The 15,530-nt window shown below is 44.3% G+C and overlaps 1 protein-coding gene across 1 annotated transcript in view; it reads left to right on the forward strand.

Annotated features, from left to right (window-relative positions):
* Positions 1-8,382: 8,382 nt before the first annotated feature.
* The window catches only part of LOC120039549 (MICAL-like protein 2), a 43,693-nt gene continuing 36,545 nt past the window's right edge, over positions 8,383-15,530 (forward strand). Inside the window, exons 1-2 of the mRNA XM_038984960.1 lie at positions 8,383-8,816; positions 11,457-11,505. Of these exons, the coding sequence (XP_038840888.1) occupies positions 8,491-8,816; positions 11,457-11,505 (375 nt within the window). The 5' untranslated portion in view covers positions 8,383-8,490. The remainder of the gene's footprint in view (positions 8,817-11,456; positions 11,506-15,530) is intronic.

Consider the following 15,530-nt stretch of genomic DNA (forward strand, 5'->3'; position numbering starts at 1 on the left):
CGTAATGGGAGGGAGAGAGGCAGACAGACGTAGTGGGAGGGAGAGACGTAGAGAGACGTAGTGGGAGGGAGAGAGAGACAGACAGACATAGTGGGAGGGAGAGAGAGGCAGACAGACGTAGTGGGAGGGAGAGAGAGACAGACGTAGTGGGAGGGAGAGAGGCAGACAGACGTAGTGGGAGGGAGAGAGAGGCAGACAGACGTAGTGGGAGGGAGAGAGAGGCAGACAGACGTAGTGGGAGGGAGAGAGAGACAGACAGACGTAGTGGGAGGGAGAGAGAGACAGACAGACGTAGTGGGAGGGAGAGAGAGGCAGACAGACGTAGTGGGAAGGAGAGAGAGGCAGACAGACGTAGTGGGAGGGAGAGAGAGACAGACAGACGTAGTGGGAGGGAGAGAGAGACAGACAGACGTAGTGGGAGGGAGAGAGAGACAGACAGACGTAGTGGGAGGGAGAGAGAGGCAGACAGACGTAGTGGGAAGGAGAGAGAGGCAGACAGACGTAGTGGGAGGGAGAGAGAGGCAGACAGACGTAGTGGGAGAGAGAGGCAGACAGATGTAGTGGGAGGGAGAGAGACAGACAGACATAGTGGGAGGGAGAGACGTAGAGAGACGTAGTGGGAGGGAGAAAGGCAGATAGACGTAGTGGGAGGGAAAGAGGCAGACAGACGTAGTGGGAGGGAGAGAGAGGCAGACAGACGTAGTGGGAGGGAGAGACGTAGAGAGACGTAGTGGGAGGGAGAAAGGCAGATAGACGTAGTGGGAGGGAGAGAGAGGCAGACAGACGTAGTGGGAGGGAGAGACGTAGAGAGACGTAGTGGGAGGGAGAAAGGCAGATAGACGTAGTGGGAGGGAAAGAGGCAGACAGACGTAGTGGGAGGGAGAGAGAGGCAGACAGACGTAGTGGGAGGGAGAGAGAGGCAGACAGACGTAGTGGGAGGGAGAGACGTAGAGAGACGTAGTGGGAGGGAGAAAGGCAGATAGACGTAGTGGGAGGGAGAGAGGCAGACAGACGTAGTGGGAGGGAGAGAGACAGACAGACGTAGTGGGAGGGAGAGAGAGACAGACAGACATAGTGGGAGGGAGAGACGTAGAGAGACGTAGTGGGAGGGAGAGAGGCAGACAGACGTAGTGGGAGGGAGAGAGGCAGACAGACGTAATGGGAGGGAGAGAGGCAGACAGACGTAGTGGGAGGGAGAGACGTAGAGAGACGTAGTGGGAGGGAGAGAGAGACAGACAGACATAGTGGGAGGGAGAGAGAGGCAGACAGACGTAGTGGGAGGGAGAGAGAGACAGACGTAGTGGGAGGGAGAGAGGCAGACAGACGTAGTGGGAGGGAGAGAGAGGCAGACAGACGTAGTGGGAGGGAGAGAGAGGCAGACAGACGTAGTGGGAGGGAGAGAGAGACAGACAGACGTAGTGGGAGGGAGAGAGAGACAGACAGACGTAGTGGGAGGGAGAGAGAGGCAGACAGACGTAGTGGGAAGGAGAGAGAGGCAGACAGACGTAGTGGGAGGGAGAGAGAGACAGACAGACGTAGTGGGAGGGAGAGAGAGACAGACAGACGTAGTGGGAGGGAGAGAGAGGCAGACAGACGTAGTGGGAAGGAGAGAGAGGCAGACAGACGTAGTGGGAGGGAGAGAGAGGCAGACAGACGTAGTGGGAGAGAGAGGCAGACAGATGTAGTGGGAGGGAGAGAGACAGACAGACATAGTGGGAGGGAGAGAGACAGACAGACATAGTGGGAGGGAGAGAGAGTTAGACAGACGTAGTGGGAGGGAGAGACAGACAGACGTAGTGGGAGGGAGAGACGTAGAGAGAGAGAGTAGATTAGTTTCATATGAATCTGTTCTCCCCAGTCGGTTCAGGAGGAGAACCGTGGTGATCTCTCTTCTCCTAATAAGGAACTATTCATGTTTCTACTTCCTGACTGCTTCTCTGCATCAGGATTTGGAATTCAGGAAATATGAGCAATAGTGAATCATTTGTCATGTCCTCTTACATACAGATGTTCTCTCTCAATTCAAAGGCTTTATTGGCGTGGGAAACATCTGTTTACAATGCCAAAGCAAGTGAAATAGATAATGAACAAAAGTGAAATAAACAAGAAATTAACAGTAAACATTAGTCACAAAAGTTTCAAAGGAATAGAGACATTTAAAATGTCATATTATTGCCATGTGCAGTGTTGAAACCATGTGCAGCGTTGTAACCATGTGCAAATAGTTAAAGTACAAATATCTCTCTCTCTCTCACACGCACACGCACACGCACACGCACACGCACACGCCTGCTCTGGTGATATCTCCCAGTATCTCTCTCTTTCCCTTGTGCAAACACATGCCTGCTCTGGTGATATCTCCCAGTATCTCTCTCTTTCCCTTGTGCAAACACATGCCTGCTCTGGTGATATCTCCCAGTATCTCTCTCTTTCCCTTGTGCAAACACATGCCTGCTCTGGTGATATCTCCCAGTATCTCTCTCTTTCCCTTGTGCAAACACATGCCTGCTCTGGTGATATCTCCCAGTATCTCTCTCTTTCCCTTGTGCAAACACATGCCTGCTCTGGTGATATCTCCCAGTATCTCTCTCTTTCCCTTGTGCAAACACATGCCTGCTCTGGTGATATCTCCCAGTATCTCTCTCTTTCCCTTGTGCAAACACATGCCTGCTCTGGTGATACCTCCCAGTATCTATCTCCCATTAATCTGTAACTGCCTTAGAAAGAGAACGCTAACCACTGATTATGTTCCCTGTTATCACAGTAGTAGATACACTGTGGGTTGGGTCAGTCCCCATTACTGATAAACTAAGCTCTCAGACAGTGTTTTCATTGGCTCTGGGCGCAAACACACACACACACACACACACACACACACACACACACACACACACACACACACACACACACACACACACACACACACACACACACACACACACACACACACACACACACACACACACACACACACACACACACACACACACACACACAGGGTGAAGGGCTAACTGTTTCCAGATGTGTCTGTCCGGTGCAGACACATATCAGAAAATGGAGGGAAGAAAAGAAGTGTGGAGAGGAGAGAGGAAGAGGGAGTGTGGAGAGGAGAGAGGAAGAGGGAGTGTGGAGAGGAGAGAGGAAGAGGGAGTGTGGAGAGGAGAGAGGAAGAGGGAGTGTGGAGAGGAGAGAGGAAGAGGGAGTGTGGAGAGGAGAGAGGAAGAGGGAGTGTGGAGAGGAGAGAGAAAGAGGGAGTGTGGAGAGGAGAGAAAGAGGGAGTGTGGTGGTTGTGTCGTTTAGGAGAGCCCTGTCAGATGCTCTCTGGTCCGCACACTCAAAGCATTTCCTGTCTGGATTTTAGGATTAAGAGGAGACAGGGCCGAGGGTCTGTGTGTGTGTGTGGGTAGGGGACAGACTGCATTAGTTTAGTTTGGGGGGGGGGGGGGGGGGGGGGGCGGGGGGTGTTGATAGTGTGTGTGTACACTGCCAGCGCTCTTACTGGAACCCTTGGACTGTTTATTCCTCAGTCTGTTACTCTGTCTAAGTGGACAGAGGTTAGACAGAGAGAATGTTCTAGAACATAGCTACTCCTAAGTGGACAGAGGTTAGACATAGAGAATGTTCTAGAACATAACTACTCCTCTAAGTGGACAGAGGTTAGACATAGAGAATGTTCTAGAACAAAGCTACTCCTCTAAGAGGACAGAGGTTAGACAGAGAGACTATTCTAGAACATAGTTACTCCTCTAAGAGGACAGAGGTTAGACAGAGAGACTATTCTAGAACATAGTTACTCCTAAGTGGACAGAGGTTAGACAGAGAGACTGTTCTAGAACATAGCTACTCCTCTACGTGGACAGAGGTTAGACAGAAAGAATGTTCTAGAACATAACTACTCCTCTAAGTGGACAGAGGTTAGACATAGAGAATGTTCTAGAACAAAGCTACTCCTCTAAGAGGACAGAGGTTAGACAGAGAGACTATTCTAGAACATAGTTACTCCTCTAAGAGGACAGAGGTTAGACAGAGAGACTATTCTAGAACATAGTTACTCCTAAGTGGACAGAGGTTAGACAGAGAGACTGTTCTAGAACATAGCTACTCCTCTACGTGGACAGAGGTTAGACAGAAAGAATGTTCTAGAACATAACTACTCCTCTAAGTGGACAGAGGTTAGACATAGAGAGTGTTCTAGAACATAACTACTCCTCTAAGTGGACAGAGGTTAGACAGAGAGAATGTTCTAGAACATAGCTACTCCTCTAAGAGGACAGAGGTTAGACATAGAGAGTGTTCTAGAACATAACTACTCCTCTAAGTGGACAGAGGTTAGACATAGAGAATGTTCTAGAACATAGCTACTCTTCTAAGTGGACAGAGGTTAGACATAGAGAATGTTCTAGAACATGACTACTCCTCTAAGAGGACAGAGGTTAGACATAGAGAGTGTTCTAGAACATAGCTACTCCTCTAAGTGGACAGAGGTTAGACATAGAGAATGTTCTAGAACATAGCTACTCCTCTAAGTGGACAGAGGTTAGACATAGAGAATGTTCTAGAACATAGCTACTCCTCTAAGTGGACAGAGGTTAGACATAGAGAATGTCCTAGAACATAGCTACTCCTCTAAGTGGACAGAGGTTAGACATAGAGAATGTTCTAGAACATAGCTACTCCTCTAAGTGGACAGAGGTTAGACAGAGAGAATGTCCTAGAACATAGCTACTCCTCTAAGTGGACAGAGGTTAGACATAGAGAATGTTCTAGAACATAGCTACTCCTCTAAGTGGACAGAGGTTAGACATAGAGAATGTTCTAGAACATAGCTACTCCTCTAAGTGGACAGAGGTTAGACAGAGAGAATGTCCTAGAACATAGCTACTCCTCTAAGTGGACAGAGGTTAGACATAGAGAATGTTCTAGAACATAGCTACTCCTCTAAGTGGACAGAGGTTAGACATAGAGACTGTTCTAGAACATAGCTACTCCTCTAAGTGGACAGAGGTTAGACAGAGAGAATGTTCTAGAACATAACTACTCCTCTAAGTGGACAGAGGTTAGACATAGAGAATGTTCTAGAACATAGCTACTCCTCTAAGTGGACAGAGGTTAGACAGAGAGAATGTTCTAGAACATAACTACTCCTCTAAGTGGACAGAGGTTAGACAGAGAGACTGTTCTAGAACATAGCTACTCCTCTAAGTGGACAGAGGTTAGACAGAGAGACTGTTCTAGAGACTGTACTCTTCCCTACTCCTAACCTCAACCATTAGATACTAACCTAACCACAGATCTAGGATCAGATTACTCTTCCCTACTCCTAACCTCAACCATTAGATACTAACCTAACCACAGATCTAGGATCATATTACTCTTCCCTACTCTTAACCTCAACCATTAGATACCAACCTAACCACAGATCTAGGATCAGATTACTCTTCCCTACTCCTAACCTCAACCATTAGATACGAACCTAACCACAGATCTAGGATCAGATTACTCTTCCCTACTCCTAACCTCAACCATTAGATACTAACCTAACCACAGATCTAGGATCAGATTACTCTTCCCTACTCCTAACCTCAACCATTAGATACTAACCTAACCACAGATCTAGGATCAGATTACTCTTCCCTACTCCTAACCTCAACCATTAATGGGACAAAACTAGTTAATATTACTGTAGTAGTTCCATATCTACCAGGAAACAGGATCTCAGATCAGTTTCTAGTTAATATTACTGTAGTAGTTCCTCCCATATCTACCAGGAAACAGGATCTCAGATCAGTTTCTAGTTAATATTACTGTAGTAGTTCCATATCTACCAGGAAACAGGATCTCAGATCAGTTTCTAGTTAATATTACTGTAGTAGTTCCTCCCATATCTACCTGGAAACAGGATCTCAGATCAGTATCTAGTTAATATTACTGTAGTAGTTCCTCCCATATCTACCTGGAAACAGGATCTCAGATCAGTTTCTAGTTAATATTACTGTAGTAGTTCCTCCCATATCTACCTGGAAACAGGATCTCAGATCAGTATCTAGTTAATATTACTGTAGTAGTTCCTCCCATATCTACCTGGAAACAGGATCTCAGATCAGTTTCTAGTTAATATTACTGTAGTAGTTCCTCCCATATCTACCAGGAAACAGGATATCAGATCAGTTTCTAGTTAATATTACTGTAGTAGTTCCTCCCATATCTACCAGGAAACAGGATCTCAGATCAGTTTCTAGTTAATATTACTGTAGTAGTTCCTCCCATATCTACCTGGTAACAGGATCTCAGATCAGTTTCTAGTTAATATTACTGTAGTAGTTCCTCCCATATCTACAGGAAACAGGATATCAGATCAGTATCTAGTTAATATTACTGTAGTAGTTCCTCCCATATCTACCAGGATCTCAGATCAGTATCTAGTTAATATTACTGTAGTAGTTCCTCCCATATCTACCTGGAAACAGGATCTCAGATCAGTATCTAGTTAATATTACTGTAGTAGTTCCTCCCATATCTACCAGGAAACAGGATATCAGATCAGTATCTAGTTAATATTACTGTAGTAGTTCCTCCCATATCTACCAGGATCTCAGATCAGTATCTAGTTAATATTACTGTAGTAGTTCCTCCCATATCTACCTGGAAACAGGATCTCAGATCAGTATCTAGTTAATATTACTGTAGTAGTTCCTCCCATATCTACCTGGAAACAGGATCTCAGATCAGTTTCTAGTTAATATTACTGTAGTAGTTCCTCCCATATCTACCAGGAAACAGGATCTCAGATCAGTTTCTAGTTAATATTACTGTAGTAGTTCCTCCCATATCTACAGGAAACAGGATATCAGATCAGTATCTAGTTAATATTACTGTAGTAGTTCCTCCCATATCTACCAGGATCTCAGATCAGTTTCTAGTTAATATTACTGTAGTAGTTCCTCCCATATCTACCAGGAAACAGGATCTCAGTATGGTAGTGGGAAGGTGTCAGGTAACTTGGCAGGTTGGGCACACATACACACACTCACTCACTCACTCACTCACTCACTCACTCACTCACTCACTCACTCACCTCACTCACCTCACTCACCTCACTCACCTCACTCACCTCACTCACTCACTCACCTCACTCACTCACTCACCTCACTCACCTCACTCACCTCACTCACTCTCCTGACAGGTAAGTTAAGGTAGACCAGACACGGTAGCTTTAAGGGCTCTCCATGGTGAATTTCTACCGCTGGTGTCGTGTTCCAAAGATGCAGTGGCACAAAAGTACGTTGAGAGTTACGCAAACGAACCCCCGTAGACCGTAGACTAACCCTTTAGTGTTACATAAAGCCACACCCTCGACTGTGAGTCGGCTGTTTTACTGCGTCTGCCTCCTCCCTCTAGGCCAAGATCAGACACAGCTCGCCCTTCAAAAGGAAAGTCACAGGGTTTTGATGTCTCATTCACTACTGATATTTACCATGTTCTTGCAACAAAATCACTGTAATTGTAAATTCATGACTAGAGCATTGCTTTCTTTCTTTCTCCCTCTCTTCTCTTCTCCCTCTTTACCCTCTCTCCCTCTCTTCTCCCCCCTCTCCCTGTCTTCTCCCCCCTCCTCCCCCCCAGAAACCTTTTCAGGTGTCAAATCAGTTGACTTAATCGGTTTGATTTAATCACCAAAAAAAAAAAAAAAAACACGTAGACGACTCTCTTGTAATTGATACTTGCCTTGTTCCTGCAACAAAATGATATTGTAATTGTAAATTCATGCATAGAGCAATTCTTTCTTTCTCTCTCACCTTTCTCTCCCTCTCTCTCCCTCAAAAGAAACAGCCACGGACCGATGACGAGCGTCAATGGGTGTAAATTGATATCAAGAAACTCCGATATCAGAAAACACCCCCCTTTTCCGGAAAGTACCCGTTTGACTCCGCCCATTCTACGTCACGACAGGAAACCTTTTCAGGTATCAAATCAGTTTTTATTTGATTGCCAAACAGAATCAAGGATGTATATCAACACTAGTTTGAATATACTATGTATTGGCCATTGAGAGGATTTGAAGCCACCGGTCGGCCATATTGGTACTCCCCAGTAGCAGTCATCCATAGGAACGAATGGAATTATACAGTAGTTCAATTAAATGTTTCAAGGACAAAATGACATGTATTTTTTGTTGTTGTAGTGGGGACAGTAACATTAGTTATCTCCCCAAAATTATACTTTAAGAATAATGTTTTTATATATATATATATTTTTTTATGTTTAGCTCACATAATGTAAAGTATGCATTATGGTGTCTGTAATAGAATAAAAATGGCGTTAACGAATGTTGACATTAATAAATGGATTTCTATATCATCCAGAATATGTTTTCCATTGGTGGGGGAGTGACAAGATGGAGGCGCGGTGGCTTCAACCCTATGTGTTATCTAGTGTATTTATATAACTAATGGAACAGAACCACGCGGACGACTTTCTCTCTCTTTTTTTATGCAGTTGCCCCAATCATTCGTTAGAAGTTGGATTAAAAAAAAAACATTTTCCCGTAAGGCTGATTTCAGTCACTCGTCTATTTATTCAAGTTGTGAAAACTCAACTAGTTGCCGTCAGTTCGTGAACTTGGTTCGCGTCTTACCGCTTGCACTCGGTTCGGGGTTTCGGGAGAGAACTAGGATGTCTGCGGTGAAAGCGCTTCAACAGTGGTGTAAGATCCAGGTTCAGGGTTACAGAGATGTCACGATCACCAATATGACAACTTCTTTCAGGGACGGGATGGCTTTCTGCGCCCTCATTCACCGAAACAGACCCGACCTCATGTAAGTAGAGGGCAGTATCGATAGAACTACTTCGAGAGTTGCGAAATCCTACGAGGAAGTTAAACTCGACAGTTAAACAAAGAATGAGTCTTGATTTTTGTCTTAGTTCCTATGGTGACAGCGTAACCTGTATTTATTGCAACAAAGTAGCCCTTGTATGCGACACGAAATACATATTATGTTAAAGTTTCCTTTCGTTGCCTGGAGGTAGTTCCCTGTCTGTATCAGTAGCCTAACAACATGGACATGAAAACCCTACAACTCAACGTGGCAGTAAACATTTGCGCTTCCTTCCGATTTGTAAACTAATCCTCAAATTAAAAAAGGAATTTGACACGATTTCTGAATAATAACAATATCTGTATATCAGCCTAGTCTTTTGTCAAATCTTTCTTTTAAAGGTACAGTAGATTATAGGTTTACAGTAAACAGTTGATGACAGGGTAACCGTCTAAACACAACATGGACTATTTGAGATAATCAGTAGCCTAGGAAGTCTACTGTTTGAATGACAAGGCGTCTTTTCCACATGTTTCACTCAAAGGAGAACTCAGTCTACAGACCCAAATATATATATTTTTTAAAGAATCAGTGGAAAACTGGTGTGTGAATCAGTGGAAAACTGGTGTGTGAGACTGTGACTGAGTTGCATTGTGACATTATAATAACAGCAAAGTGAATCACTGGTCATAAGATGGAGTGACATCATTGATGCTGTCATTATGGGTTGTGTGGTTCTCTAGTGAAGACGTTGTTGAATGATTCTACAAAAAGGAGTCTGAGCAAATGGAACGGCGTCGCATGGCGTTTGACGTATCTTGATACCGCTCCACTGATTTCACTACAGCCATTACCACGAGCCGCTCCACTGATTTCACTACAGCCATTACCACCAGCCGCTCCACTGATTTCACTACAGCCATTACCACCAGCCGCTCCACTGATCTCACTACAGCCATTACCACGAGCCGCTCCACTGATTTCACTACAGCCATTACCACCAGCCGCTCCACTGATTTCACTACAGCCATTACCACCAGCCGCTCCACTGATTTCACTACAGCCATTACCACCAGCCGCTCCACTGATTTCACTACAGCCATTACCACCAGCCGCTCCACTGATCTCACTACAGCCATTACCACCAGCCGCTCCACTGATCTCACTACAGCCATTACCACCAGCCTGTTCTCCCCAATTACGGTGCCACCAACCTCCTGTGGACTAGATTGAGATCCAGGGGATAATGTCAGGTAGCTTGTGTCAGTGGGGTGTGAGATCCAGGGGATAATGACAGGTAGCTTGTGTCAGGGGGGTGTGAGATCCAGGGGATAATGACAGGTAGCTTGTGTCAGTGGAGTGTGAGATCCAGGGGATAATGGCAGGTAGCTTGTGTCAGGGGGGTGTGAGATCCAGGGGATAATGACAGGTAGCTTGTGTCAGTGGGGTGTGAGATCCAGGGAATAATGACAGGTAGCTTGTGTCAGGGGGGTGTGAGATCCAGGGGATAATGACAGGTAGCTTGTGTCAGTGGGGTGTGAGATCCAGGGGATAATGGCAGGTAGCTTGTGTCAGTGGTGTGTGAGATCCAGGGGATAATGTCAGGTAGCTTGTGTCAGTGGGGTGTGAGATCCAGGGGATAATGACAGGTAGCTTGTGTCAGTGGGGTGTGAGATCCAGGGAATAATGTCAGGTAGCTTGTGTCAGTGGGGTGTGAGATCCAGGGAATAATGTCAGGTAATTTGCATCAGTGGGGTGTGAGATCCAGGGGATAATGTCAGGTAGCTTGTGTCAGTGGGGTGTGAGATCCAGGGAATAATGACAGGTAGCTTGTGTCAGGGGGGTGTGAGATCCAGGGAATAATGGCAGGTAGCTTGTGTCAGGGGGGTGTGAGATCCAGGGGATAATGTCAGGTAGCTTGTGTCAGTGGGGTGTGCGATCCAGGGAATAATGGCAGGTAGCTTGTGTCAGGGGGGTGTGAGATCCAGGGAATAATGTCAGGTAGCTTGTGTCAGGGGGGTGTGAGATCCAGGGGATAATGTCAGGTAGCTTGCATCAGTGGGGTGTGAGATCCAGGGGATAATGTCAGGTAGCTTGTGTCAGTGGGGTGTGAGATCCAGGGGATAATGACAGGTAGCTTGTGTCAGTGGGGTGTGAGATCCAGGGGATAATGACAGGTAGCTTGTGTCAGTGGTGTGTGAGATCCAGGGGATAATGTCAGGTAGCTTGCATCAGTGGGGTGTGAGATCCAGGGGATAATGTCAGGTAGCTTGTGTCAGTGGGGTGTGAGATCCAGGGAATAATGACAGGTAGCTTGTGTCAGGGGGGTGTGAGATCCAGGGAATAATGGCAGGTAGCTTGTGTCAGGGGGGTGTGAGATCCAGGGGATAATGTCAGGTAGCTTGTGTCAGTGGGGTGTGAGATCCAGGGAATAATGGCAGGTAGCTTGTGTCAGGGGGGTGTGAGATCCAGGGAATAATGGCAGGTAGCTTGTGTCAGGGGGGTGTGAGATCCAGGGGATAATGTCAGGTAGCTTGTGTCAGTGGGGTGTGAGATCCAGGGAATAATGGCAGGTAGCTTGTGTCAGTGGTGTGATTGATGTGTCATGTCATCAACCTAATATGTGTTTCTTCTCCTCAGTGACTTTGATTCCCTGATGAAGGAGAATGTCTATGACAACAACCACCTGGTAAGTTACTGATGAACACACACATACGTGTGATAGCGGGATGAAAAGGCCGTGGCTCGGGTGGTTGATGTCACAGGAAGGCCAAAAAGATCCTCAAGGACATCGGGTGCTGTAGGTGTCCTGAACGGCAGGTAGTGTGCCCCCCCCCCCCCCCCACCTGGAGAGCCCTGCGGTTGCGGGCTGTGCAGTTGCCGTACCAGGCGATGATTCAGCCTGACAGGATGCTCTCAGGGTTTTAGGTGCCAAGACAAATTTCTTCAGCCATAGACTGCTATAGATTATACAGCCAGCTGAGTCTCACTACTCCACACCATAGACTACTATAGATTATACAGCCAGCTGAGTCTCCCCATAGACTACTATAGATTATACAGCCAGCTGAGTCTCCCCATAGACTACTATAGATTATACAGCCAGCTGAGTCTCACTACTCCACACCATAGACTACTATAGATTATACATCCAACTGAGTCTCCCCATAGACTACTATAGATTATACAGCCAGCTGAGTCTCACCATAGACTACTATAGATTATACAGCCATCTGAGTCTCACTACTCCACACCATAGACTACTATAGATTATACAGCCAGCTGAGTCTCACTACTCCTCACCATAGACTACTATAGATTATACAGCCAGCTGAGTCTCCCTACTCCTCACCATAGACTACTATAGATTATACAGCCAGCTGAGTCTCACCATAGACTACTATAGATTATACAGCCAGCTGAGTCTCACTACTCCACACCATAGACTACTATAGATTATACAGCCAGCTGAGTCTCCCCATAGACTACTATAGATTATACAGCCAGCTGAGTCTCACCATAGACTACTATAGATTATACAGCCAGCTGAGTCTCACTACTCCTCACCATAGACTACTATAGATTATACAGCCAGCTGAGTCTCACCATAGACTACTATAGATTATACAGCCAGCTGAGTCTCACCATAGAATACTATAGATTATACAGCCAGCTGAGTCTCACCATAGACTACTATAGATTATACAGCCAGCTGAGTCTCACTACTCCTCACCATAGACTACTATAGATTATACAGCCAGCTGAGTCTCCCTACTCCTCACCATAGACTACTATAGATTATACAGCCAGCTGAGTCTCACTACTCCTCACCATAGACTATTATAGATTATACAGCCAGCTGAGTCTCACTACTCCTCACCATAGACTACTATAGATTATACAGCCAGCTGAGTCTCCCTACTCCACACCATAGACTACTATAGATTATACAGCCAACTGAGTCTCACTACTCCTCACCATAGACTACTATAGATTATACAGCCAGCTGAGTCTCACCATAGACTACTATAGATTATACAGCCAGCTGAGTCTCACCATAGACTACTATAGATTATACAGCCAGCTGAGTCTCACCATAGACTACTATAGATCATACAGCCAACTGACTGTCACTCCAGACCATAAACTCCAGCAAACTGACCACCATTTTAGCACCAATTCAGTACATATAGTGATATATCTAGGCCTAACAGTCTAGCACTATACTTCTGACATAGAACTACAGTAACATTCTAGCCTCTGGATTATTCTGACATAGAACTACAGTAACATTCTAGCCTCTGGATTATTCTGACATAGAACTACAGTAACATTCTAGCCTCTGAATTATTCTGACATAGAACTACAGTAACATTCTAGCCTCTGGATTATTCTGACATAGAACTACAGTAACATTCTAGCCTCTGGATTATTCTGACATAGAACTACAGTAACATTCTAGCCTCTGAATTATTCTGACATAGAACTACAGTAACATTCTAGCCTCTGAATTATTCTGACATAGAACTACGGTAACATTCTAGCCACTGGATTATTCTAATTTAGAACTACAGTAACATTCTAGCCTCTGGATTATTCTGACATAGAACTACAGTAACATTCTAGCCTCTGGATTATTCTGATTTAGAACTACAGTAACATTCTAGCCTCTGGATTATTCTGATTTAGAACTACCGTAACATTCTAGCCTCTGGATTATTCTGACATAGAACTACAGTAACATTCTAGCCTCTGGATTATTCTGACATAGAACTACAGTAACATTCTAGCCTCTGGATTATTCTGACATAGAACTACAGTAACATTCTGGCCTCTGGATTATTCTGACATAGAACTACAGTAACATTCTAGCCTCTGGATTATTCTGATTTAGAACTACAGTAACATTCTAGCCTCTGGATTATTCTGACATAGAACTACAGTAACATTCTAGCCTCTGGATTATTCTGATTTAGAACTACCGTAACATTCTAGCCTCTGGATTATTCTGACATAGAACTACAGTAACATTCTAGCCTCTGGATTATTCTGATTTAGAACTACAGTAACATTCTAGCCTCTGAATTATTCTGACATAGAACTACAGTAACATTCTAGCTTCTGGATTATTCTGATTTAGAACTACCGTAACATTCTAGCCTCTGGATTATTCTGACATAGAACTACAGTAACATTCTAGCCTCTGGATTATTCTGATTTAGAACTACAGTAACATTCTAGCCTCTGAATTATTCTGACATAGAACTACAGTAACATTCTAGCCTCTGGATTATTCTGACATAGAACTACAGTAACATTCTAGCCTCTGGATTATTCTGACATAGAACTACAGTAACATTCTAGCCTCTGGATTATTCTGACATAGAACTACAGTAACATTCTAGCCTCTGGATTATTCTGACATAGAACTACAGTAACATTCTAGTCTCTGAATTATTCTGACATAGAACTACAGTAACATTCTAGCCACTGGATTATTCTAATTTAGAACTACAGTAACATTCTAGCCTCTGGATTATTCTGACATAGAACTACAGTAACATTCTAGCCTCTGGATTATTCTGATTTAGAACTACAGTAACATTCTAGCCTCTGGATTATTCTGACATAGAACTACAGTAACATTCTAGCCTCTGGATTATTCTGATTTAGAACTACCGTAACATTCTAGCCTCTGGATTATTCTGACATAGAACTACAGTAACATTCTAGCCTCTGGATTATTCTGATTTAGAACTACAGTAACATTCTAGCCTCTGAATTATTCTGACATAGAACTACAGTAACATTCTAGCCTCTGGATTATTCTGATTTAGAACTACCGTAACATTCTAGCCTCTGGATTATTCTGACATAGAACTACAGTAACATTCTAGCCTCTGGATTATTCTGATTTAGAACTACAGTAACATTCTAGCCTCTGAATTATTCTGACATAGAACTACAGTAACATTCTAGCCTCTGGATTATTCTGACATAGAACTACAGTAACATTCTAGCCTCTGGATTATTCTGACATAGAACTACAGTAACATTCTAGCCTCTGGATTATTCTGACATAGAACTACAGTAACATTCTAGCCTCTGGATTATTCTGACATAGAACTACAGTAACATTCTAGCCTCTGGATTATTCTGACATAGAACTACAGTAACATTCTAGCCTCTGGATTATTCTGACATAGAACTACAGTAACATTCTAGCCTCTGGATTATTCTGACATAGAACTACAGTAACATTCTAGCCACTGGATTATTCTGACATAGAACTACAGTAACATTCTAGCCTCTGGATTATTCTGACATAGAACTACAGTAACATTCTAGCCTCTGAATTATTCTGACATAGAACTACAGTAACATTCTAGCCTCTTGGAAAATATTAATGTTATTTCGAACAACCAATGAGCAACTCTGCCGTAAACCAGCTGCATATTGAACGTTGAGATTACCAGAGACCAGTTTCTATGGCAATGACAAGGAGTGGAATGTTAAAGGGACTGGTACTCAGACTACACTACCCACAGCTCTGTGTCATGACAAGGAGTGGAATGTTAAAGAGACTGGTACTCAGACTACACTACCCACAGCTCTGTGTCATGACAAGGAGTGGAATGTTAGCTAAAGAGACTGGTACTCAGACTACACTACCCACAACTCTGTGTCATGACAAGGAGTGGAATGTTAAAGAGA

The sequence above is a fragment of the Salvelinus namaycush genome, unplaced genomic scaffold (assembly GCF_016432855.1).
Source record: "Salvelinus namaycush isolate Seneca unplaced genomic scaffold, SaNama_1.0 Scaffold28, whole genome shotgun sequence".
Taxonomy (NCBI): domain Eukaryota; kingdom Metazoa; phylum Chordata; class Actinopteri; order Salmoniformes; family Salmonidae; genus Salvelinus; species Salvelinus namaycush.